The sequence below is a fragment of the Oreochromis niloticus genome, linkage group LG19 (assembly GCF_001858045.2).
Source record: "Oreochromis niloticus isolate F11D_XX linkage group LG19, O_niloticus_UMD_NMBU, whole genome shotgun sequence".
NCBI classification, from domain to species: Eukaryota; Metazoa; Chordata; class Actinopteri; order Cichliformes; family Cichlidae; genus Oreochromis; species Oreochromis niloticus.
This window is the reverse complement of record NC_031983.2, coordinates 22,175,641-22,198,466: the sequence shown is the minus strand read 5'-3', so window position 1 is coordinate 22,198,466 and position 22,826 is coordinate 22,175,641. Positions and strand designations below refer to the sequence as shown.

The 22,826-nt window shown below is 41.0% G+C and overlaps 2 protein-coding genes across 7 annotated transcripts in view; both read left to right on the top strand.

The window, feature by feature from the left end:
* Positions 1-3,517, top strand: med6 (mediator complex subunit 6). Its single transcript, XM_003445463.5, has 8 exons — positions 1-98; positions 1,172-1,331; positions 1,555-1,646; positions 1,860-1,942; positions 2,047-2,155; positions 2,323-2,438; positions 2,539-2,566; positions 2,870-3,517. The coding sequence occupies exons 1-8, from the start codon at positions 77-79 to the stop codon at positions 2,998-3,000; spliced, it is 741 nt and encodes a 246-aa protein (XP_003445511.1). The 5' UTR covers positions 1-76; the 3' UTR covers positions 3,001-3,517.
* Positions 3,518-4,837: 1,320 nt separating this feature from the next.
* Positions 4,838-22,826, top strand: part of pcnx1 (pecanex 1) — a 33,743-nt gene continuing 15,754 nt past the window's right edge. For 2 of the 6 annotated variants that reach the window (XM_003445418.5, XM_005477465.4), the window contains exons 1-11: positions 4,841-5,218; positions 6,599-6,813; positions 9,216-9,321; positions 10,246-10,282; positions 11,181-11,246; positions 11,326-13,038; positions 14,700-14,829; positions 16,611-16,804; positions 18,441-18,534; positions 19,234-19,291; positions 20,373-20,605. In XM_003445418.5, coding sequence (XP_003445466.2) covers positions 5,066-5,218; positions 6,599-6,813; positions 9,216-9,321; positions 10,246-10,282; positions 11,181-11,246; positions 11,326-13,038; positions 14,700-14,829; positions 16,611-16,804; positions 18,441-18,534; positions 19,234-19,291; positions 20,373-20,605 — 2,999 coding nt within the window. In that variant the 5' untranslated portion in view covers positions 4,841-5,065. Of the gene's footprint in view, positions 5,219-6,598; positions 6,814-9,215; positions 9,322-10,245; positions 10,283-11,180; positions 11,247-11,325; positions 13,039-14,699; positions 14,830-16,610; positions 16,805-18,440; positions 18,535-19,233; positions 19,292-20,372; positions 20,606-22,826 lie in introns of all 6 variants that reach the window. The other 4 variants (XM_013271477.3, XM_005477464.4, XM_013271476.3 and 1 more) reach the window with 4 other exon arrangements.

Here is a 22,826-nt window from a genome sequence, read left to right as displayed (position 1 = left end):
TTCTCAGCCGAAAAGTACGATGACGTAATCAAAGTACGCCGGAGACGTAATCTTTAGGAGACAGTTTGTTTATATCATGGCGTCGGTGGATTTCAGAGGTAGCTAAATTGTTATATTCTTTTTTTAGATGTGCAGTTTAATTAGTATAAAAACCTCATGTTATTTATAACTTCGAAACAGCTCCTTGATTGTTTTTTCTGCAGCTTCAAGCTTATTCGTTTGTGCTGCAAGCTAACGCTGTTAACGAGTAGCGTCTCCTTCGCTTTTTATTAGCATATCGGCTAGCATAGCTTATGCTGTCTGCCAGAGCCTTAGAATGACTTTTGGTGGTAGTTACAACAGAAAACAACTTCAAGTCATTGCAGCTTTCAGTTTTACAGTATAGTGGGCTATTCATCTTTGGTAAAGTGATGTCTGCATAATTGGTAATTGGTAATGGACGCTGCTCACTGGTCCGGTTTAGCTGTTCTGAGTTATCTTTATTCATTATCTTTATTCATGTATCCTAACATCTGATAAATATACTGGCAATAGAGAAGCATATAAAAGATGAAGCTATATTATTTAGTTTGATTTTATTTGATATAAAATCAAGAAATACAAATAGCTGCTCTGTTTTAGCATTATTTCGGATCTGCTGAAGAACTCAGCTTTCACAGTGAGATAAGTCATCTGTGAGATAAGTCATCTGTCAATAGAGTGTCTTGTTATTACCTGAAATAAAACCTTTTATTATCAAGAGCGTAATCATGTTAATCAGGAAACCAGAATTACCCTCATGTTTCCTTTGGGCCATTTGACCCATTTTCATTATTGGATAGATAGTGTTAATACAGACTCAGTTCCTCAATTATATTCATACCCAGAAATAATAAAAGTGTAGATTGACTGAAAACATGTGTAGATGTTACACCAACACCCCCCCCCCCCACACACACACACACACACACACACACACACAGACAGACATACACATGCACACAAAAAGAAGGCATCTCTATAGTTGTGTAACAAGACATTTTCATCAATAAAATGCTCTCAGTATTGACAATATCCATGTCAAGCTGAGATGTCATTTCATCGCTAACATATAAATGCACTCACAGTTATTTCTCAGACAGCATCAGTTAATAATATAATTTCATAAACTGATTGCCTGTTTAATTTCCAGATAACCTTCTCGGGATATCCTGGGTGGACAGCAATTGGGTACCAGGTCTTAATCCTGGAAATGTGCTGGAGTACTTTTCTGACAGAAGCAACCCTTTCTATGACCGTACCTGCAATAATGAGGTAGTGAAGATGCAGCGGCTTACTGTGGATCATCTGAAGTAAGTTTGTTTCATAGATGGAAATTGGATAGAGAGCAGTGAAAAGATTTTTGAAAATATTACATTAAGTATTATGAAGGGAGACATTCTGATCAAAATCATATTGTCAAGTAGAGCCCAAACACACACACACACACACACACACACACACACACAAGTAATACTATTATAATATCGCCACATCTACCGATTTGTGAAAACGTTGCTTCTGTCTCATTTACAGTCAGATGGTGGGAGTTGAATACATCCTTCTTCATGCTCAGGAGCCAATTCTTTATATAATCCGTAAACAACAGAGGCAGTCACCGACGCAAGGTGGGTTCCAAAGTCTGATTGACTATAGTCTGTTTCAGTCCTTCTATTTACTTACTTATACTGTTTACCACTGGAGTCTTTTGTATAAAATTTCAGCTGCATAAAAATGGTAATTAGCAGTCCAGCTGGATAACACTCAAGCCGTTATTTGTTAGATTTGTAAAGTCTTCATTTCACATCAGTTGAATTTCTGCTTCTCTGTTCATACTACAGTGGTTCCCTTGGCTGATTACTACATCATAGCTGGAGTCGTGTATCAGGCTCCAGACCTGGGAACAGTTATCAGCTCTAGAGTGGTAAAAAAAAAAAAACATTCATTGTAATTCTGTAAAAGATAAGTTTGTGTAACACTGATTTTAAAAAAATCAGTGTTATTTATATGAATTATATCTGTTTTTAGCTTTCTGCTGTACATGGAATCCAGTCTGCTTTTGATGAGGCCATGTCATATTGTCGCTATCACCCATCCAAGGGATACTGGTGGCACTTCAAGGACCATGAGGAGAGAGGTTAGCAGTTTGGCAGTTTACAATTTAGATGTTAAAGTTCTGATTATCAGTCATGTGATGTGATCACAAATACTAGCAACAAAAGAAGGAGTCTGAACCTGTTATCCTTGTTTTAGTTTAAAATAATGACTTTGACAGAAGGTGATTAACATGAATCTCTTGTACAGAAAAAGCCAAACCAAAGACTAAGAAGAAAGAGGAGCCTAGCTCTCTGTTTCAGAGGCATCGCGTTGACACACTCCTTTTGGACCTTAGGTCAAAATTTCCACCAACTTTCTATCAGGTACTGTCAGCTATTGCCCAGCTTGTTCATTTGAATTTTGAGTCTAAGAGGATTCAATTGTATTGATTTTGTTTTGTTTTGCTTTTCTCTGAACTTTTAGCCTAAGCCTGGTGAGAAGCCCATTCCAGGTATGATATTTAAAACAGTTTTTTGTTTATAGATCATTATGATAGATAATAAGAGTCTATCAGGGTCTGTCTGGAAGTGCTTAACACTCTGCAGATTACTAAGATATTAATTTATTTTCATATGTGAAACATTGCTTTTACTTTCAGAATGTAATTCATGTTGTTTGATTAAACTAAAAGAACATCAGTTATTTTTTCTGCTGAATATTTCAATTTTCAAATCAGTTAAGTTTAGTTTTTAATGTCTGTCCTTCAAGGCCAAATTCTTGAGTTTACTTTTAACTACAGGCTTTTGTTTTGCAGTTGAGGTGAAAAAGGAACCTGAACCTCCCGCAGAAACAGTGAAGCAAGAGGAGAGGGAGCAGGCAACCAAGTCCTCTGCTCCAGCTCCACCTAACAAACCACCTCCTGAGAAAAGAGCAAGACTACAGTGACAGCCATATTTGTCAGACACTGGGAAGGTTGCGCACGGCTCTGCAAAGTCCTACATCACTCACTGGGAAAATGACTTGAGACATTCCTCCCCAACTCTCTGCTTATTTGATCAGTTTTTAGAATACTGAAAATAAAAGGAGTCAGTTGTTTATGTCAGTGTTGAGACTCTTTTTACGCTGCAGCATTAGTCCTGTGCCCTTGATAGGCTTCAAGCAGCTGTAGCACAAACAAGCAATTTGAAGTGGGGGAGGATTTTTTTTTTTTTTTGATAAGCTGACATCAGCATCAGTGTCAGCTTACTGTCAACATCATCTTAATGTTTCTGTTGTAGTGACTTCAGAGGATCGTTTAATTTGCTGTCTGCTTTACAAACATGATGTGTCATCTCATCTGGAAAGCAAATGGCCTCTTGACCTGAACATGGCTTGTTCATTTCAGACACTTTCATCTCCTTCGGAAGAAATGCCCTGCTTTTGTATGGTTTTTTTTATATACATTAAATGGTATTGATTAATGTGTTCTGATCTGTTTAATTCTTAACATTTAACAGGCTTCACATTTATTTGATCCATTTTTCTTCTGTTTTATTTCAACCTGTAATCAAGACTCGCACTCAGAGCTGCACTGTAGCGTTTTTCCTGTCTTGAGTCAACCCTGATTTCTTTATATCATGCTACTTTGGATGATGGCTGCTTTTTGTTCTGTTCTCTGTCAAGATTATCTCATACTGCGTCATCTGGTTTCTGGGGATTTTGTTGTGTGCTTTGTGTGATACTTTCCACTTTTACTTATTGGAAGCAAAATGTAAAGAAACAAGTGGTGGCTCAAGACTTTTGCACATTACTGTATTTGTGCCTGATTCTTATTATTCTTATGATCTGGGTATATGGGTGGTTGTAGGTCTTTGGGGCACAAACTGATGGCTGGACATTCTCCTTCAGGATTTTCTGGTAGAGAGCAGAGTTCATAGTTCGATCAGTTACAGCAAGTCATCCAGGTCCCGAAGCAGGAAACGGTTCTTTAGATGTTATGCTGGATTCTTTTGTGACCTGGATGAGTCATTGAACCCTTGACAGGCTGGCCACTCCTGGGAAGGTCCACCGATATTCCAAGTTTTTTCCATTTGTGAATAATGGCTCTCACTGTGGTTGGCTGGAGTTTCTAAGCCTTTGAAATATCTTTGTAATCCTTTCCAGGCTGACAGATATCAGTGACTTTGTTTCTCAGTTGTTTCTTTAGATCATGACATGATATGTTGCTTTTTAAGATCTTTTAACCTATTTCAGTTTGTCAAATAGGTTTTATTTTGGTGATTTCTAAATTCGTCCGGTCTGGCAGTAATCAGACCTGGGTATAAGTAGTGAAATTGAACTAAAAAATATGCAGTTAATTCATGATTTAACAAGAGGCTTCTTACTTTTTTAGAACACCATATATCAAAAGTGGTTGGAGGTCACCCCACCTTGACTAGTTACCACAGAAAAACAGACATGCCATATTTCATCATGTGGGACCAGGATTTTTGTTAATGGGATAGGATTCGAGTACCATTTTGCATCCTTAATGTAGCAGGTATTGTTTTTAACCGACAGGTGTCGCCATTTAGTCATATTTAGTATAAAGCTCCATATATGTGCCTGATTTTTTACATTTTATTTCATACGTTTATGCTCTCTGCCATCACCCTGTTGAGTCGCAATCAAATAAATATGCCTACTCACTAAAAAATATAATTTTCCAATAAGAGAGAGTGAATACCTGAAGGTTGAAGGCATAAAGCTTGTATGTATGGTCTTATATTTTTAGTGTAAACAGTACCGATGCCACGAAGAAGAACTTCCTCGCAGGGCGTGGTGGGATAGCAGTCTTCCTCAGTGGAGGACTGAACAGTGCCCCAGCTGGCTGGCTAGCTGCAGAGAGAAGATGGCTGCAGAGGGGATTTTCAGGCCAGTGTCTGAAAACAGAGCGCTGTTTGTCATGTTGAACGACGACTAGCCCCAGCGTGTCACCCCGGTTGTTGTGTCGGTCGGTTCCGCCTGGATTCGTCGGAGGGGATAAAACAACATGGGGTCGCAGACTTTGCAGATCCTGAGGCAGGGGGTCTGGGCTTCAATCACAGGCGGATGGTACTACGACCCCGATCAGAATACGTTCGTCAACGCTTTACATCTCTACATCTGGCTCTTTCTACTATGTTTCCCCTTCACGCTGTACATGGTGAGCCGCTTTGTCTCCTTTTTATTTTATTTTATTTTTTTTATTTATTTTTTTTACCTCATAGACTGGTATTTCTTTATGTATTTGTCATGACTGTTGACAGCTTAAGTTAACCAAACCAACTGTCCGTTAGGTTAGCAGCCACAGCTCACTAACGGTCGGTCTCGGTCTATTATCTGGAGCGGAGACAATGTAAGCTCACATTAAACTAAGGAAACGCAACGGGATATTTGAAGTGTAGTGGAATTATCCAAATTATCCATCAAGCAAAAGCATTTCTTAGCAAATAAACCTTATTCTGGTGGAGACGTTAACAAAAGAGCCTTTAACTCCTTGAGGTTTCAGTCTACTGTCCATCAACTAGATCGTACCGAAACGCTCTTTTGTTCATATTCTGTGTTTAGGTTAAGGTCCACTTGGATATTTACACTGTGTCAGGCTGTAATCAGTGAATTTATTTTCCCTTCCCCCATCTTTATCTATTTGTTGTCCTCCGGTCGACAGTGATTTTCGGTATCACCAGTTTTCAGAAGCTACCAGCTGTGACTGTAGGAGCACAGTTCACAAGGGTGTTAGCAGGGATCTTGCCCGTGTAAAAGCCCAGGAATCAGAATCATATTGCTGAGAGCTGCTTGTTCAGTTTTTTCATCTCAAAATGTCTTTGTTTGCGGGTTTCCTAAACGGCTTTACTTTCTTAAGGTGCTCTTTTCTGTGGCACGTCAATAAAAGGTTGCTTGCAGAATGATTCTGCCAAACTTTATGTGCTGCACACATAAAATGCACATTTATAACTGCTGGCATGATTGTGAATGTCTGTGTGCTCACTTCTATATAGAGAAACTGGGGTGTTTGAAATAGGTTTGTGGTTTCCTTTCTATTCCTGGAGTGGAAATGCTTTGGTCAGCTCTGTGGTTTATATTGAGCCGCAAGTTTGAGTCGTGCTGCTGCTGTTTGTGAGAGCTACAAGCAGATGCAGGAGGATATCTCAAGGACAAGAGAGAGCCTAGAGCCCATCTAGTCACCTCTTTCTGTAATCGCCTGCTTGCCAGCTGCACTAAGCAGACAAATTCATAATCAAATCTTAAGACACTGCAGATGTGTCATAAATAATTGGGACAATAGGTGCAATAATGTAATTATCTCTTTTAGCTGCGTTTAGCAGAGCTAATTTTCTCTGTGGCAGTGCTTGGTTCCAGTTCACGGGTTTATAAATGATGTGTCATCGTGTCTGAATGTCCAAATTTAATCAACATCACTCCTGGGCTGCTGAGATAAACACAGGAAAGAAAATGGATATAAAATGCTGTAACATGGGTAAAAATGAAACCGTAAGAGGGTTGTCTATATAACCTTTTTCCCTACTTGTTCCTCTAATTCCAGGCCCTACCGCCAACCATGGTGATAGTGGGAATCTACTGTGGTGTGATTGCTGCCATGTTCCTGCTGCTGAAGACGGTGAATTACCGCCTCCACTATGCCTTGGATGAGGGGGAGGTGGTGGAGCATCAGGCTAAGGAGAATCAGGGCAGCAGAGGTGGCACAGAGGGGGCTAATGATGGAGGCGTGACCCGAAGGGAGGACAGCAATGGCCCAGGGTAAGTTCATGTTATAGTCTCATGGCAGATTTAATATCTGGAGATGGAGCACTGTAGTGCACAACTGATAAAGTATTTTGTAGAGGATGTGCAAGATCATTAAGCAGAAATAAATCGCACTGTCAGATGAGTGATCAGAAAGTGTGACTGATCTTCAAGTCACTTAAAGATCATGTGATCTGTCGTTATCTAATGGAGCTGAGGAAGGAGGGCTAGAGTAGTGATCACTCCGGACACACACGTTACTCAAAGGTTAGCTGGGTAGCTGCTTTAGGGTGACTTCAAATTATTAAACCAAACATGCTGACACCAGTTCAGGAAGTTACTTTTAAATAAACTGTTAAGTGACATTTAATTTCTCCTCGGCTAACACATCTGTTACCACGCTCTGTTCCAAAAACCATTGCAGAGTTTTCTGTCTGTCTCATTAATATTGACAACACTTAAGTTTAGATTCATCCAGAAATATTGTGTTTTTCTTTAAAGCTTAACAAATGTGTTGGATGCATTTTCTGGGCCATAAAATTCTATGAAGCTGATTTTTTTGTTTTTTTGTTTTTTTTTCTGTCTGTAAAACTAGTGTTACTTACATTAGTGGTCTGTTTCATCCCCTGCATTTTCTGGTTCATTTGTGTGTTGGTTTTGTTTTGGCACGCTACCAGCACTTGTAGGCCAGTGAAGTGGCGTGAAAGTGTTGGCAGGAAGATTCATCATGTCTCCCACATGTTTGCTTTAAAGTACAAACCAAATGAGAGAGTACTCCTTAAAGGGATAAAGAAAAACCTCCAGAGGGCTACCAGTTGACAGAAACTAGAGGTTTTACAGTTATTGCCATGTGCTTTACACAGCATGCACTGGGTTTTATTACTTCTTTTCCTCCCAATTTATTGGATCTGTCATATTGGCAAAGCTCTTGAAGCAAGCGTCATTATTCAGCAGCCGTCTTGAAATGCTTTCAGGCACTTATTTGGTTAGTTATTTTGAAGCATTATCTTATTTAAATATAATTTCAGTGTTCACATTAACATAAACTAAAAAGATGTTAACATTATTTCTCATTGGCCACATAAATCTACACTTATCTTTAACAGTACAGGTGTATATGTGCTTTCAATTAATCCCCACCTGTTGGGGGGATACGTTTCATCAGTGTTAACATTAAGAAACAATAGTACGTTGTAGCAGTACACTTACTGACCACTTTGTTACTAGGTAAAAATGCCTTGTTGATGGCAGAGGTAAGAGGAGATAAAAAGGCAACATGAACTACTAACATAACCATTAATTGAAACTAAGGTATGCAGAACAGCATCTCCACACACACAACCTTAAGCCTTGAAATGGATAGACCACACCAAGACCCAATCCTTTTGGCTACGAACAGGAAACTGAGGCTAGAATTTACAAAAGCCCACCAAAATTCGACAACAGAAGATTGAAAAACTTGACCTAGTCTGATTAGTCTCGATTTCCCCTGTGAGATTCAGCTGATGGTGTCAGAATTTGGTGTAAAAACCACTGATACATCCTAACTTGTATCAGTGGTTTTTGGCTTGTGGTGATGGTGTAATGGTGTGGGGGATATTTTTCGGGCTCCTTAGTACCAGTTGAGCGTTATTTAGCTGCCACATGCCAGATTTCTAACATTAGGTTTAGCTCTCATTCAGAGTGAACAAAAGCCACTGAGGTTTCAGCCTTTTACTGCAAATGACTTGAAGAAGTGACTCATACTCACATTCCAGAAGCAGTGCTTAGCAGGACGCTGGGACAGGGGAAAGGCAAAAAATAAAAAGAAAGGGAGAGTGAGACCGCTCAACCAGTCATAGCTTTGCCCACACATCTGGAACAGCATTCCAGGTTGTTTAAGTTTGCAGTGAAGCCGACAAGCTCAGATGACATTCATTAAGGTGTTTTTTCTTCTCCTTCTTCTTCTTTATTTCCTCTTCCACCACCCACTCAATTTCCCCACTTCCTGCTCCAGTTTTTTTTCCAGTATCTTTTTTTGGTGCTACATGTTGTGGTTGATTACTTTAAGTGTTGTTTTGTTGTCTGACCTGCTATGATGCAGTTTTGGCATATGGAAATGATTTATATCCCTGGCAAGTTGTTTGTTTCTACATACCATCTGGTTAAATAAGCACGTCTGGGCTAAATATAGACCCAGAAAAAAAAATCATGGATGCTTTCATCTGTTTTCTCTCTGTGGAATTTGAAAGCCTGTGCAAAATATTTCAAATAGAGGCCTGTTTAAGAAGTTCACATGGTGTTTTTTCCCTAAATTGAGGCTGCTGCCATCTTTTTTCTGTTTGACTGAAGGAGATAAATGACATGTAACAGGGCTGAACAATCTTGGTGAACTCAATAGTTTCCATTGATGTGCATGTGTTTGTGTGTCTGCAAAGGGACCCTGGAGGGGGTATTGAGATGGCAGACTTCATCCGACAAGAGACTCCACCAGTGGACTGCAGTTCCAGGAACTCCTATATTGGGATGGAGTCTAACCAGCAGGTAAGCAGAGCAGGTAATACAGTGCAATGTTGCACTCAACTCATGTAGAACTGTCTACCGCTATAAAGCGAATCGCGAATTGTGTGGTGTTATATTCAGGAGAAGAGAGAAGGGAGACAGCAGGCAGTTTATTTCCTATTTACAGCATGGGGAAAGCAATGTGTTTATGTACCAGTATAAGTGCACCGCATCGCAGCTGAGCTTGTTTACATTTCATTGAATGCTAAAAGAAATAACCACAGAAGAAGCAGCACTACTTTCCTAACAGTCCCAATAGTGAATTTTGAACAAGGAATTTTAGAAAAACCCTGTTTTTGATATTGCATGAAAATACTTTTTCTACAGATTGTCTTATTGTTATCTGTACTGTCCTTCTAGTAAGCAGAGCTATTTAGCAGAGCATGCTAAGTTATTTTACTTTTGTTGTTGGTGGACTAGAGGAAGCAGCTGTTGGGTTGTGTGTGTATATGCCGTGGAGTTTTTTTTCATTAGGAATGATTTATTTCTTTATTTATTTTTACATATTGCTGTCAGGCTGATATCTCCTTTAATATTCGAAGTTCTTTAGCTCCCTTATTCTGTGAGATATATTTAACCTCTGAATCCCCATGGGTGCTGTGTTCTGTGTCTTTGTACTGTATGTCCTTGTCTCTAATCAGCCTGCACATTCTGCTCAGCTGCTGTGTGGCAAGTTGGAAGAGAAACCAAAAACTTTTTTCTTTTTCTTTTTTTTTGACAGTACACAGGCGTTAGCTATTTGTAAAACACAAACGGCATCTTCTTTGAGATGTCATATTCTGTAAAGATCACACCTTGTCAGTTTGCTTGATGAAAATGTTGTTGCAGAAATAAGCTTCTGATATCCTGACCACCTTTCCTTTTGAAAGACAAATAGCTTAACTTATCTTTTCATTCAAATTTCAGATAGCATCTTCACATCGAAGAGCAACAGTTGCCAAAGGTAATATGCCACACAGCTTTCTTCTGTGCCTATTCAACTTAAAAAGAGCAAAAGAGAAAGAAGTGACATGTTACAAGTAGGGTTGGTTTAAAAACTCCTTTGCAACACTAATGCATGTTCCGACTGTGGAAGAACCACATCCTTAACCATGATTCCCCCCCCCGACCCCCCATGCAGCCTGACTCAGCATTGCTGTGACCTCAACAGTCACACCATGATGAGGCAGCTTTCGACAGGCGCTGCTGGCTTTGAAAAAATGGGAAGGGGGTGGGTGGGGTGGGGGTGGTATACATTGTAAGACCCAGCATGGGAGTCATTCTCTGAGAGCACATTATTGAAACACAGAGACGAAGACAACAACTGAACTTGTAGCTGTGCTAGGGGGCCATTGTACTGAGTGTTTGACTGAGGCGCCTGCGTCGCCTGAATAATTCAGTGAGTCTGTTCGATGCCATTCTAATTAGCTGGCAGTTTGTGATGAGACTAAATGGTCTGAAGTGGGACAAGGGCTCTGCAGGGATTTAGTTTTTTAATCTCCCCTCCCCTTTACTGTACACTTAGACGGTTTGCCACAGACTTCCAGGAAGTCATGGCAACTCCTAAAAAAAACCCCTTAACTCTCATTTCCAAGACAAATCCTAACAGTTACATCTTTGTTCAATTGTTATCTTGTGCTGCCATCAGAGCATTCAAAGAATCTATTCAGACTAGCTCATACCTCCATTAAGTGTGGCCTTTCCCCATAAACAATTAGGGAAACCTCCCAGAAAAAGCATTTCTTAGTGCACAGCCACAGTTTGTATTCATAATATTCTGTTATGTAGTCTGTAGAGCCCAGTTACGTGTAGGTTTTCAGAGATAATGGTTTTCTTAAAAGCTGTTTTTCCTATATTTTCAGGAGATTGTGGAAGGACCTCAGATGACATTAGTTTGACTCTTGTTGAGAGCTGTAGTCATGATCATGGTAAACACACAGTCACTTATGCTATTACTAATACTTCTCAGCGTTTTTCTCAATGTATATTTTCTTTGTATCCGTTTAGATCTGCTCTCAGACACAAAGATGTACTGCCTCGTTCCCAATGATTCCTTCGCCTCCTTGCAGCCGTCAACCTCCTTGTGTCCTTCAGAGCTGTCCAGGGAGCCTGCGGATCTCTGTAACTCTGCTGCTTATCACTTCAGCCTATCACACTCCTCCTGTGACACGGAGGTGACCTCTCATTCATCCATGCAATCTCAGACCTTCAGGAAGGAGCTCCGTTCTCGAGGTCTGCCACGGACCTCTAGCTCGGCAGGTTCCGCTTTCCCTGACCCGAGTCTGCCAGACTTTGCTCTGTATCCTCCACCCAGAAGAGGTGGCCTTGACCCTGTGTGTGAGCTGGAGACTGCCAGACCACACAGGCCAGGGCTGTGTGACAGAGAGGGGGCAGACCGCCTGCACCAGCAGGACCAAGCTGTGCCCTCGACTTCTGGAGTAGAGTGCTACAGACACAAAGAGCAACGCAGGGTTGCTCGCTCAGCCTCTAAGGAAGCAGGGGAGAGTAGTTCAGGACTATACCAGGTGGAAGGGAGTGGTGGTGGAAAAGCCTCTGGCGGAGGAGCAAAGTCCCAAGGAGGGGAGCGAAGTGCCGATAGCCTGAGGAGTCTGAGTACTCGCAGTAGTGGTTCCACTGAGAGTTACTGCAGTGGCACAGACAGAGACACCAACAGCACTGTCAGCAGCTTCCACAGTGAACAGACCAGCTCTACACATGTGGAGAGCCTGCTCTCACTTTCAGGGGATGAACGTGCACGGGAAACGGGAGAGACAGTATCTGCTCCTGCAGACGACAGGACTTCTAGTATTAGCCCTCGAAGTCTTGGTAATCTTCCCTCCAGGGAAGCCAATAAAAACCCACATGCCAATGAGCTGACTGCTAAACAAACTGCGGACACTCAGTCATCTGCAACCCAAGAACTGGTGGAACCTGTCAAGTGTACCGAAGAGCCTGGCATCAGGACCAGTGCTGATGGCTCAACAGGTGTAGCTGTCACAGAGCAGGAGCAGGTGAAAGACAACGTTCAACCAAACTCAGCTAACATTGTTCAGAGGACTTCTTCTCTGTCAGCGGGTCGCAGTGGACGCCGGCGGACTGGAAAGAAAAGAGCAAGCAGCTTTGATGCCAGCCATCACCGGGATTACATCTCTATGCGTGCTATGGCTAAGCCCTGTAGTGCTGTATTCACTGGTGGTGGAGAGGATGATTCCAGTGATCAGAGTGAACTCAGCTGTGCCTCCAGTGTCCGCTCCACCAAGCACCTAAGCACGGACAGTTCATCTAGCACCACCTCCCGCTCCTGCCACTCACCAGAGAGCCACTACAGGGCCCTGAAAGCCAAGCACATTTCAGCCAATGCCTCCTCCTCCTCTTCCACCACAGTAAAACCTGAGACAGGAGTTCGAAATGGAGGGAAGCGGCGTACCTCCCGCCGTACTCCAAGCACAGGCAGTGCCAAAACGCATGCCAGAGTGTTGAGCTTAGACAGCGGTACGGCTGCATGCCTTAATGATCCCACCCACCTAGGAGCTCCAGCAGGACCTCGACCTCTTACCACCTCCAAGTCAGATTTGGAAGCCAAAGAAGGGGAAGTCCTGGATGCGGCATCCCTGCTGGGTCGGGCCTCCCAGCTGGAATCGGTGACCCGCTCCAGAAACAGTCTGCCCAACCAGGCAGCTTTCGCTGAGCCTCAGGATGCTAATGCTGCTTCCCTGCGGGGTATGTACCACACACTGAGCTCCAACGTACTGTACACATTGCATTCTGTGTGGTTTGCATTAGTGATTGATGACTAGTCTACTTTTTATGCTGGCAGACAGAATTCAGTGTTATTAGTCTGGTTCTGTTTTTATCTGTCTTGCAAATTGTTTGCATAATAATCGCTGGTGATGGTTTGGATATCTGTTGAACACAGTGAACACTGCTTCACTGGAAACCTTTAGTCATACTCATGGTTTCTGGCACACGAAACAGGAGCACACTGGTAAAGTTGATAAACTTTAATCTGTTTAGGTGTAGTCGTCCAGCTGCCTCAAAATTGTGTGTGTTTGTGTGGGAGTGAGTGCGTGAGACAAAACTGCGGACGAGATGCTGTCTCTCTTGTTCATTCAGTGTAGTCATGGTAAGTTACCATGGAGTGGCAATTCTGACCCAAGCATAGTGTTCCCTGTGTAGATCACAGTTAGCATGATGGCACAGTGTGTGCTTTGTATTGAGGTTAGACAAGCAGCAGCTCTCTTATTAGTGTAAAGCTCAGATAGTATAATAGACATTCCATACTCCACATTCTTCAAATTTGCAGGCAGATATATCACATTTTTACTGAGTCCTCCTCTTTCTGGGTTCTTATTTTTTGGCTTCTGGAGTGTACACCTCGTGGGATTGGATACAGTATTGGAGGCAGGACATACCAGGGCATATGACTGGTTGGCTAGAAACATGTTATAACTTCATTATACACTGTTATATCACAGTCAGTCGAGGGATTTTTATTGCTGTTATAATATAAGTCTGTGACTGCAATTGAAGTTTTCAGCAGTGGTTGTTGGTGGAGATTTGGCTGATTTGGAAGAAGCCCATGAATTCAAACGCTACCTCTGTGACTGCAGCAAGCTTAAGTATTTTTTCAGTGAATAAGTTGTGCATTATTTATCATGCAAACAAAAAGGAACATCGGCTCATCTTGATACACTGGGGGTTTTGCTGCTGCAGCACTCCTTGTTGACTTGCACCCAAGGGTTAATGCTAACTAAATTTAGTAGGAGGTACTTAAGTTTAGCTCTGAACTGCTGTGTCATTTTGTTGCTTTTATTGCCCTTATCTGTTTGGCATACTTTCTTAGCATTTCACCCATCGACCTTTGGAGTGTTTTATCTGAAGATGAGCATAAGACCTAAATAAGCTGTACCTACTTAGTAGATGTGCTAACTTTAGCTAAAAGGAGCTGCTGGTCATAACAGATTAAGTAGCGCCATAATAGCAAAATTCATTGTTTCTGCCATTATCCTGCAAGTTCCACATGACCAGAGCATGTGCTTGTCAGCAGAAATCATCAGATAAGGTTTAAATATTGCACCTCCATAAAATATTTCACATTTTGGTATATATCGGGGAATACTTTCTTGTACCTTTTATTGTGACAGTAAAGGCGTAGAAAGACAATTTGTTAAGAGAGTAAGATGCAGGATATGCATACCTGGTTCATTTTTCAGTGACTGTCATTAATTTGTGTTTTGGTGTTGCTCTGTAACTGTTTTAATATGTACCTGAAAGCAGCCGTAACACACGGAAAAATCATGTCCCCGTGTCCACATAAAGCTCTCATAAAGAGAGGAAACTTATCCAGTCTAACTGGCCAATGATGTCTCTCATCACGACAGCCCCAGGAAGTGAGGAGACGGTCATATTTCGCCGCGAACGTAGCACATTTCGTCGGCAGGCTGTGCGGCGGCGACACAACGCAGGGAGTAACCCCACCCCACCCACCTCCCTCATTGGATCTCCTCTCAGGTACGCCGTGAATGGAGCAGGGGGTCGTTTCTGTTGTTGTGTTGCCTGGTATGAGCATGTTACCAGGTGGCGCTCTTTCCTGTCCCACATCACCACCAATGATTTGGGTCTTCTGCTGTGCATGACATCAAACAGCACATCATTTATGACTGGACTGGTTTCTCCACTCTGCATGTGGTTTCTTTGGTCCTACTTTTCTCAAGACTTCTCTCTTCCTCCTGTTGTCATCCCATCCAATCTTTTAAATTCCACTTGGAGTCCTGAGAAATTCAAAGGCACAAGGCCACAAGGTCTGACTAATCTACTTGGCTGACACGCCGTCTCCTCTCAGATGTGCGCATGATTTGTTAAGCAATACAGGCGCCCCGCTGTATCACATTGCTCTGCCCTTCAGAAAGAACTTTCTGTGCAGAGAGAGACTGATTATATTGATCATTAAAAAGTCACAGGTTAGGTCTGCACTCCTGACATGATAAAATAATAATATGTGATGATAGAATGTTTTTATTTTGTTTGTTTATTATCTGTGATACTCCCAGTTGCTCTTCTCTAGATTTTAAGAGCCCAGTTTTTACAGTTTTCAGCATACTGGACACAGATGTCTTAATGTTCCCACCTTTTTCTTTTAAATTCTAGCTCTTTTTTTAAATGCCTTTATGTAATGTAATTCCAATGTTGTGGCTTGTCCCGATCACATCCCTGATGCAACATTTTATTCATTTTATTACATGTGCAAATCACATCTCTACACAAGTTTAGTAAGTGTCAAACTGAGCAGGTCTCTAGTACCCTTTAAATGAGATCTCACCTTGAAAGTCAGAGTACTGTCTGGAGTGGATTAATCTTTTCTGTGCTCCATGCTTCCCTGCAGAATACTACAAATGAACTGTTACTCCTCGGTTTGTAGAATGATTAAAAAGAAGAAAACCACTCAGAGATGTAAAGTAGCAGTTGTGTTGGTGCTCAAAAAAAATATGTTAATGTTCCACTGATATATTTCTGTGGATGCACATCAAGCTCCTCCGAGGTCTCTTTAAAACCCCTCCCGTTTGCTTGTGCAACTGCCAGCAGTTACTCACCTCTAGGCAAAACTCTGTTTTCTTTCATCTATCTTACAAGGTCACGTTGCTAAATGCTGAGCCTTAAGCAACAAAAGCAAGCGTGCAGCCTGCCAGGGGTCAATAAACTTGCAAAATCATTCCCTCTTTCACTGATTCCTCCACCCTTCACTATCCCTTCACTTCCAGCACATTTTTACTTTATGCACTTATGCTGCACTAGACACCTTTGCCTTCTCAGGTAGTTTTCTTAATCCAACCTTATAAGGGAAAGCAATTGAGTTTAGCATTTTGATGAAAATCCTCTGAGTCTTCTGCGTTCATTAGTCTGATTTCTGTTGTTGTAATCAGAGGCCTGAATTTATCAGCTTCATTAAGAATAATCTTCGTCTAAAGTTTGACAGGACATTCACGTCTTAGTAGATTTTCCTAAGAAGAATTAAAAGAATGGAGTTAGGTACACCGCTTTATAAATGATTGTAACTTGAGAAACAAGAAATAATTTCTGCATTCAGACTAAACCATGTCTGACACCATCACAAAAAATGATTATTGTGTGAGGGGGAAAAATTAGTCTGTAGCCTCCGGATCAAATCCCACCATTTTCAAAACTACACGTCATATCCCGCTCACCTTTTGACGTTATGTGCCAGCAATACCAACCCCAACCATCTTGGACTCCACCACTCATTTCCTCCCCTTCTTCCCTTCTCCTCCCAACAGTCTTCAGGAGGCTCTCAGCCAGGCCTCCCAGCCTTCTACTTCCCAGGTGAAAAGTCAGCCATCCAGAACCTCGTCCCAGGTTACAGTGCTGAGCGCTAGCGCGTCCCTGCTGGCCAGGAATGGAAGCGCACACCTGGAGGGTTCTCAGGACAAGGCCTCAACTGTTGGTGCCACCAGCTTGCAGGAGGACTTCGGTAGGGAGTTCATGAAAAGAGCTGAGCTGTTAGGAAAGAATTTCTTTGGAGAGAGTATTCGATTAGTAGTTAATGGAGAGGTGACAGATCTGGTCATTTTTGTCATAAGACCTGTATTTTGTGGTATTTTCCTCATGCTTGATTAGGAAGCTGCTGCTTGTTATTTTGGAATTGCTCAAAGAGTTGTCACAGATATGACCATGGCCGTCAGTCATAGCACTTCACTATTATCCACAGTCGGTGGACTGTTGTAATCAGTCAAAGCCCGGCACCATTATCCATGCTCCATTTATCTCTGTCTGCGATATTGTGGTCTGTAGCTAATACTTGACCTCACTGGGATATTAATGTTACCTTATGGTCACATCATAGCACATACCCCAATGCTGACAGCAGTGTAACAGATTGGTATAGATGTCTATACGTAAGCATGTCTACATAAACATCAAGGAAAAGGAGGGGTTGTGTAAGGGCTGTCATGCACTCTTCATCAGAACCAGTGATGAATAGATTATTACTCCTGCTTATAACTGAACTAGAAGCAAATTACTTTTGTGACATGCTGTGTGTGTGTGTGTGTGTGTGTCGGTGTGTGTCGGTGTGTGTCGGTGTGTGTCGGTGCACTCGTCCCATTGTCTTGTCTGTCCGTATGGGACAGACTAAAAGTGGCCTGATGCAGGTTTTTATGCACTCTAGATGTGAAGGTGATTATAAGACTACTCAAGTGAAGATGTGGTTTATGGAACGTCTGTGAACAACTAGATGAAGTATATTAACTTTTGAAATTTTTCAGATAATTTCATCATGCCATGTCCTCCGGAGACCCCGCCTATTCATTATGTTCTCTGTAGTGGACCAAAAAAAAGTTAAACTGAAAGATTTTTCTTTAATTCGGTTCTCAGGAGGATATGAATTACACAAACGGTCAGGTTCTTAACAGAAATGACTTGAATAGAAATGCATTTAAGGGCTGTAACAAATTCCTGAAAGTGATTTTTGTCTTGCAGGAATCCTAATTTCTATCACTGAGAGGCAGAAAGTCTACTTAAAATATTTGAAATGACTAGCTTGGCTTTTTTTATTTTTTTATGGCGTTTCCCCACACTTTTAATCCCCATTACATTCAGTGTTTGGAATGCATGTGAGGTTTCACTTACTGAGGCAGAACAGCAACTTTACCATGGTAATATTATGTCTATACCTGAACAACAATGAATACTGCAATATCGTAGGTATTTTAGGTCCGCTTTCTTTTATAGTAGTTGGATTCATACTGGAGGGTTTGGATTTGATAGAAAGGCTTGGTACATCTGTAACTTTTGGGTGGGGTTTTGTACCTCAACACAAAAAAGTGGAGTAAAACTACTCTGAAGCAACAGACATGTATTAGGAAAAATCTGACCACTTGTCAAGCCCAAGCAGGAAATGAGTGACTTGCCTACAGCCACTGGGAGGAGGCACTTTCACTGCATAATCACATTAGCTCAGATGAATACAGCAATATTGTCAAATCCATCTAATTCTCCACATATAAACATGTAATTTAATGAAATTACTCTCACAGACGACGCCACTCTGTGCTTATGATTTCCATGGTCTGACCGTTCGTCTCTTTCTTTGTGTTGTGTGCCTCCAGGAAAGCTCACTCCCTCTTTATACGAGGCTGGCGGATGTGATATGTCGCTGGTCAATTTTGAACCTGCAACCAGACGAGCCTCCAATAACATATGGTTAGTGTCAAAATGATCACCTAATTTGTGTTGTGGGTTTTTAGACAACGGGATACAAAAAAGCTCAGGGTTTGTATTTTTAATCAGGAGGTAGCAGTTTTCTCTAAAGAGCTGTGAAATGATTGGTTAAACAAAAGCATCTACCAGCACCTCTAAGGTTTCTCGTGGGTGGATTCTGTTACCTTTTGTTCTGAACCATGCTAGACCTTTTCCCCTGGTTTCCATTGTCATAAAATAAGAGCTTTCTGATGGCCGTAGCTTCACATTTAACAAAATGCCACTGAAAGTGAAGGGAGTCTTAATCTTCTCATTAAGCTTTGAAGGATTTAAACACCATAACACATGCCCTGATGATTTTTGCTTGGTCAGCATTTTTTGAGTTTTGAAATAAGATCATTTACCTTGATTTAAATTGAAATAAATACATTACTTTTTATCATTTGTCAAGTTAGCTAGCTGACCTTTTCTTGATTGTAGTGTTTTGCTAGTCGGTGCAGTGAGTTCCTAATGTCTCCAATGGTTACTTTTAATGGAACCCTACCTTAAAAGGAAAACATGACTGTACAGTACAAAAACACAGCAAATAGCCTATTGGCTATTTAGTTTGAGGTCATCAGGAAATGAATCATGGTTTAATACAGTAAGTGCAGCAGATGCTTTTCTTTCATCAGTGTTCTCATTTTCTTTAATTCCCCGCAGGGATACGGACTCCCACCTCTCCAGTTCTACCTCAGTTCGCTTTTACCCTCATGACCTGGTGTGTACCCAACCAGTGAGCTGCTCTTGGCATGTCTGTTTGTATGTTTGTGAAAAAAGGAGACTTTCAGCTCTTAAATGTCTACTTGACCAGTTTAAATTGATTTAATATAGTTATACAGTACTGTGCAAAAGTATCGAGCCACCTGTCGTTTCTTTGTTTTGCTCAGGAAATGGGGAAACAGGTGAAGCAATTTATTGATACATGTGTGCAAATACAGTACATAAGAGAAAAAAAACAGTTATGTGTAATTCTAACAACCCTTAGGCAAGTATGTATCTGACAAGGTTTCACCAAACAGCCCATGAATGAAAGGACAGATACATCTGTTAAATCTTTTCTCAGGTCTCAGCTGGAGTTTTTGTTATTTCCTAAGGACTTTCAGATAGTGTCCATCTTCTGTTTGTTGTTTTTAACCCTGTCACTTCTTTTCTTTGTCATTCCCTTTGCAGTTTTCATTATTTAAAAACAGAAAATTAAAGGACACTTACCAGATTTTCAGCAAATAGCTCTTTAGGACTCACCCTGTTGATGCAAAATAAGTATTTTCTGTCTGTTAAACTATTGTCTTTGGCATTTTTCATACATTTAACTAAAGAAACCGGAACAAACTGTATTTTTGCGACAGGCAGGTGCCTCAAGGTTCTTTGCTAAGCTGTTATGTGCAGACACAACACTGCTTTATCCCTTGAGATAGGTGCCTTTTTATGTAAGCCTAAAAAATTATTGCTAAAGAAGACTTAAAATGTCTGGCTCTTTGAGAGCCAAACATAAAGACACAAGGGAAGAGTGGCTTCAGACTTTTGCAAAGTACTGTATGTGCTCTGCTTTTTCAATATGCAACAAAGATGTCTTCAGTCATATATCCGTGTCTGCAATAAGGGCTCATATGGTTTGAAGAATGAATGTGATGGTGAATCTTTAACCTGAGTGAAAGCCAAAATCAAATATTTAATTGTACTAAAAGAAAATATTAAATGCTATTAAAGCTTTATTATCACTCCTTGCTTTATCGTGTTGTAATATAATCAATTTCTTCTTCCAAATCATGTTTTTGGACATGTTTCTGATTGTGGGATAGATCTCCCTCCCTCAGATCCGTTTGAACCGTCTGCTGACTATGGACCCAGAGCTGCTGGAGCAGCAGGACGGAGATCTGAGTCCAGAGCTCCAGGATGCACCACTGGGACAAGAGGATCCTGCAGGCTCTGCTGCAGCTGGGAAAGCGAAGCAGTACTACCGTTTGTGGCTTCTCCCCTACCTGTGGGTCGGCCTGCACTTTGACCGACTTACCCTGCTGGCGCTGTTCGACAGGTAGGGCTTCACATCAGGTCGTTTCCATCTGCTTCAGCTTTATTTTTACAAAGCACCATTGATGACCTCAATGCAAATTTAAAATTCGGTGTGTCATGTACATACTTGATCACAATTTAGTCAGGCTCAAAAATACTGAATGTTAAAGGACCTTTCCAGGACTTTTCTACTAGAAAACCAGTTTGTCCTTCAGATAAATTAGATTATTTACAAAATTGATATTTCTTTTTATGAAATGTCTGCCTATCACAGCATAAGCCATTTATTTAATCAGTTCCAATTAAATTAAAAAGCAGGCCAAGTGGGTTGCAGCAGTGTCTGACTAATGAACGAAAAGAGATCCCCTAGTTTGAGACTGACATTTCTCCTACAGAAATCGGCGCCTTGAGAACTACCTAACTGTATTTCAAGCACATACATGTGTAAATGTCCTTAAATGTCACCCTTTGCAGGATATTTTGTGCCTGCTTTTGAAGAATAACGTGAAATTTAATAGAAATAATTTTGATGTTACTTTGCTTTATATGTGTATATCTGAAATTGACTCAGCTTGCAAAAACACAATCTGTGTGTTATTAGCTGAAGTTTACTAGTCCAAAATACAAAAAAACAGGCCTTTATTTAAAGCACACAAGAAGCCTTTATTTGTAGTTTTGTTTGTTTGTTTCAATCTGCTCTCCATTGCCCAGTCAGAATTACAGCATTACAGTCACTACTCAAAGAGATCAACAGGTTAGCTTGTGTTTTATGGTTAAGCAGAGTATTGCGCCCACCACACCTGTTTCCACTAAGACAGGGATGACCTTTGCTAATTTAATGCAAAGGTAAATAAAACACAGCATGTGCAAACAAACTGTAAAAATGACTGAACGAGCTTGGAGTCAATCATTATTGTCAGAGCATAAGCTTTACTACAGCACACCCAGATCCTCACCGACATGGCCTTTCAGGATGCTACACCTCATGTAACAATTTTAGATCAGAGTTTTCACTTACTAATAGAGATGGCACAATACCACTTTTTTATGTCCAATACCAATATCATAAATTTGGATGTCTTCCGATACGAATCCAATATAGTCAATTTTTTTTAAGTGTTTAACTGTTTTTTTTAATGTCTTCCTGCATTCTGTATAAGTTCATACTGAAATTTAAAAAGACAAAACACTAAAGCTATTCTGTTATACTCGTATGCAAGAAATACACTGCACCCAAAATATGGCTCAGTTCAGCAATACTGATCTTTTTAAACTTTAACACCGTTTAGCTGTCACCATTATCCAAACATCCATCCTCAAAGTGGGCAACTTTATGCAGAACTTTAAATCTAAGTATTTAATGCAGTGGTGTACAAAGCTAGGCCTCGAGGGCCGGTGTCCTGCAGGTTTTAGATGTGTCCTTGATTCATCACAGCTGGCTAAATTACTTCCTCAACATGTCTTGTAGTTCTCCAGAGGCCTGGTAATGAACTAATCATTTGATTCAGGTGTGAAGACTCAGGGTGAGATCTAAAACCTGCAGGACACCGGCCCTCAAGGCCTCGACTTGGCCAATCCTAAAGTAATATTCAAGTAATTAAAAGTGCAACTTCATGCAAATTTCAAAAACCTTTTGGTTCTGAAAAACAAATGAAGTGCAATATTAGCAGACATAGGCAAACTAAAAAAAAACAACTAAAAAACAAACGATATTCTTGTAATTACGCATTTGTTATTGTACAGTCAGACTTAGCAAAGACATCGGACAAACGTCCAAGCTCCAGATATCTGTTGTTAAGCTTAACATGGGAATGCTTTACAAATATTCAGAGATGAACTTGCACACCTGCTTGTACTGTTCTAAGATAGCTTGCTCGGAGATGAAATGCCATGTGGCAGCACGTAGCAAGGCTCCAAATGCTCAATTAAGCGTCGAAAACCGACATTTCCACAGCACAGTTTGGTTGGTCATCAAGCACAACAAATTCAACAATTTTCTCCATTATCAGCTTTGCTTTATTGCTTTCTGGAGCGAGTTTTTCACGCCTCTGAATGTTTTCCAAAAGCGTTTGTTGATACTACTTAACATTGGAGGCCTGGATAAATTCCGTGTACTCCTTTCTGTGGTGTTTCCTTAAGTGTTTAATCATGCTTGTGGTGTTAAAGTTCCCAACACTGCAACCACCTCACGAAACACTTGTATTGCATAAGTGACATTCGGCAGTGTTGCTTTTTTCTTCGTT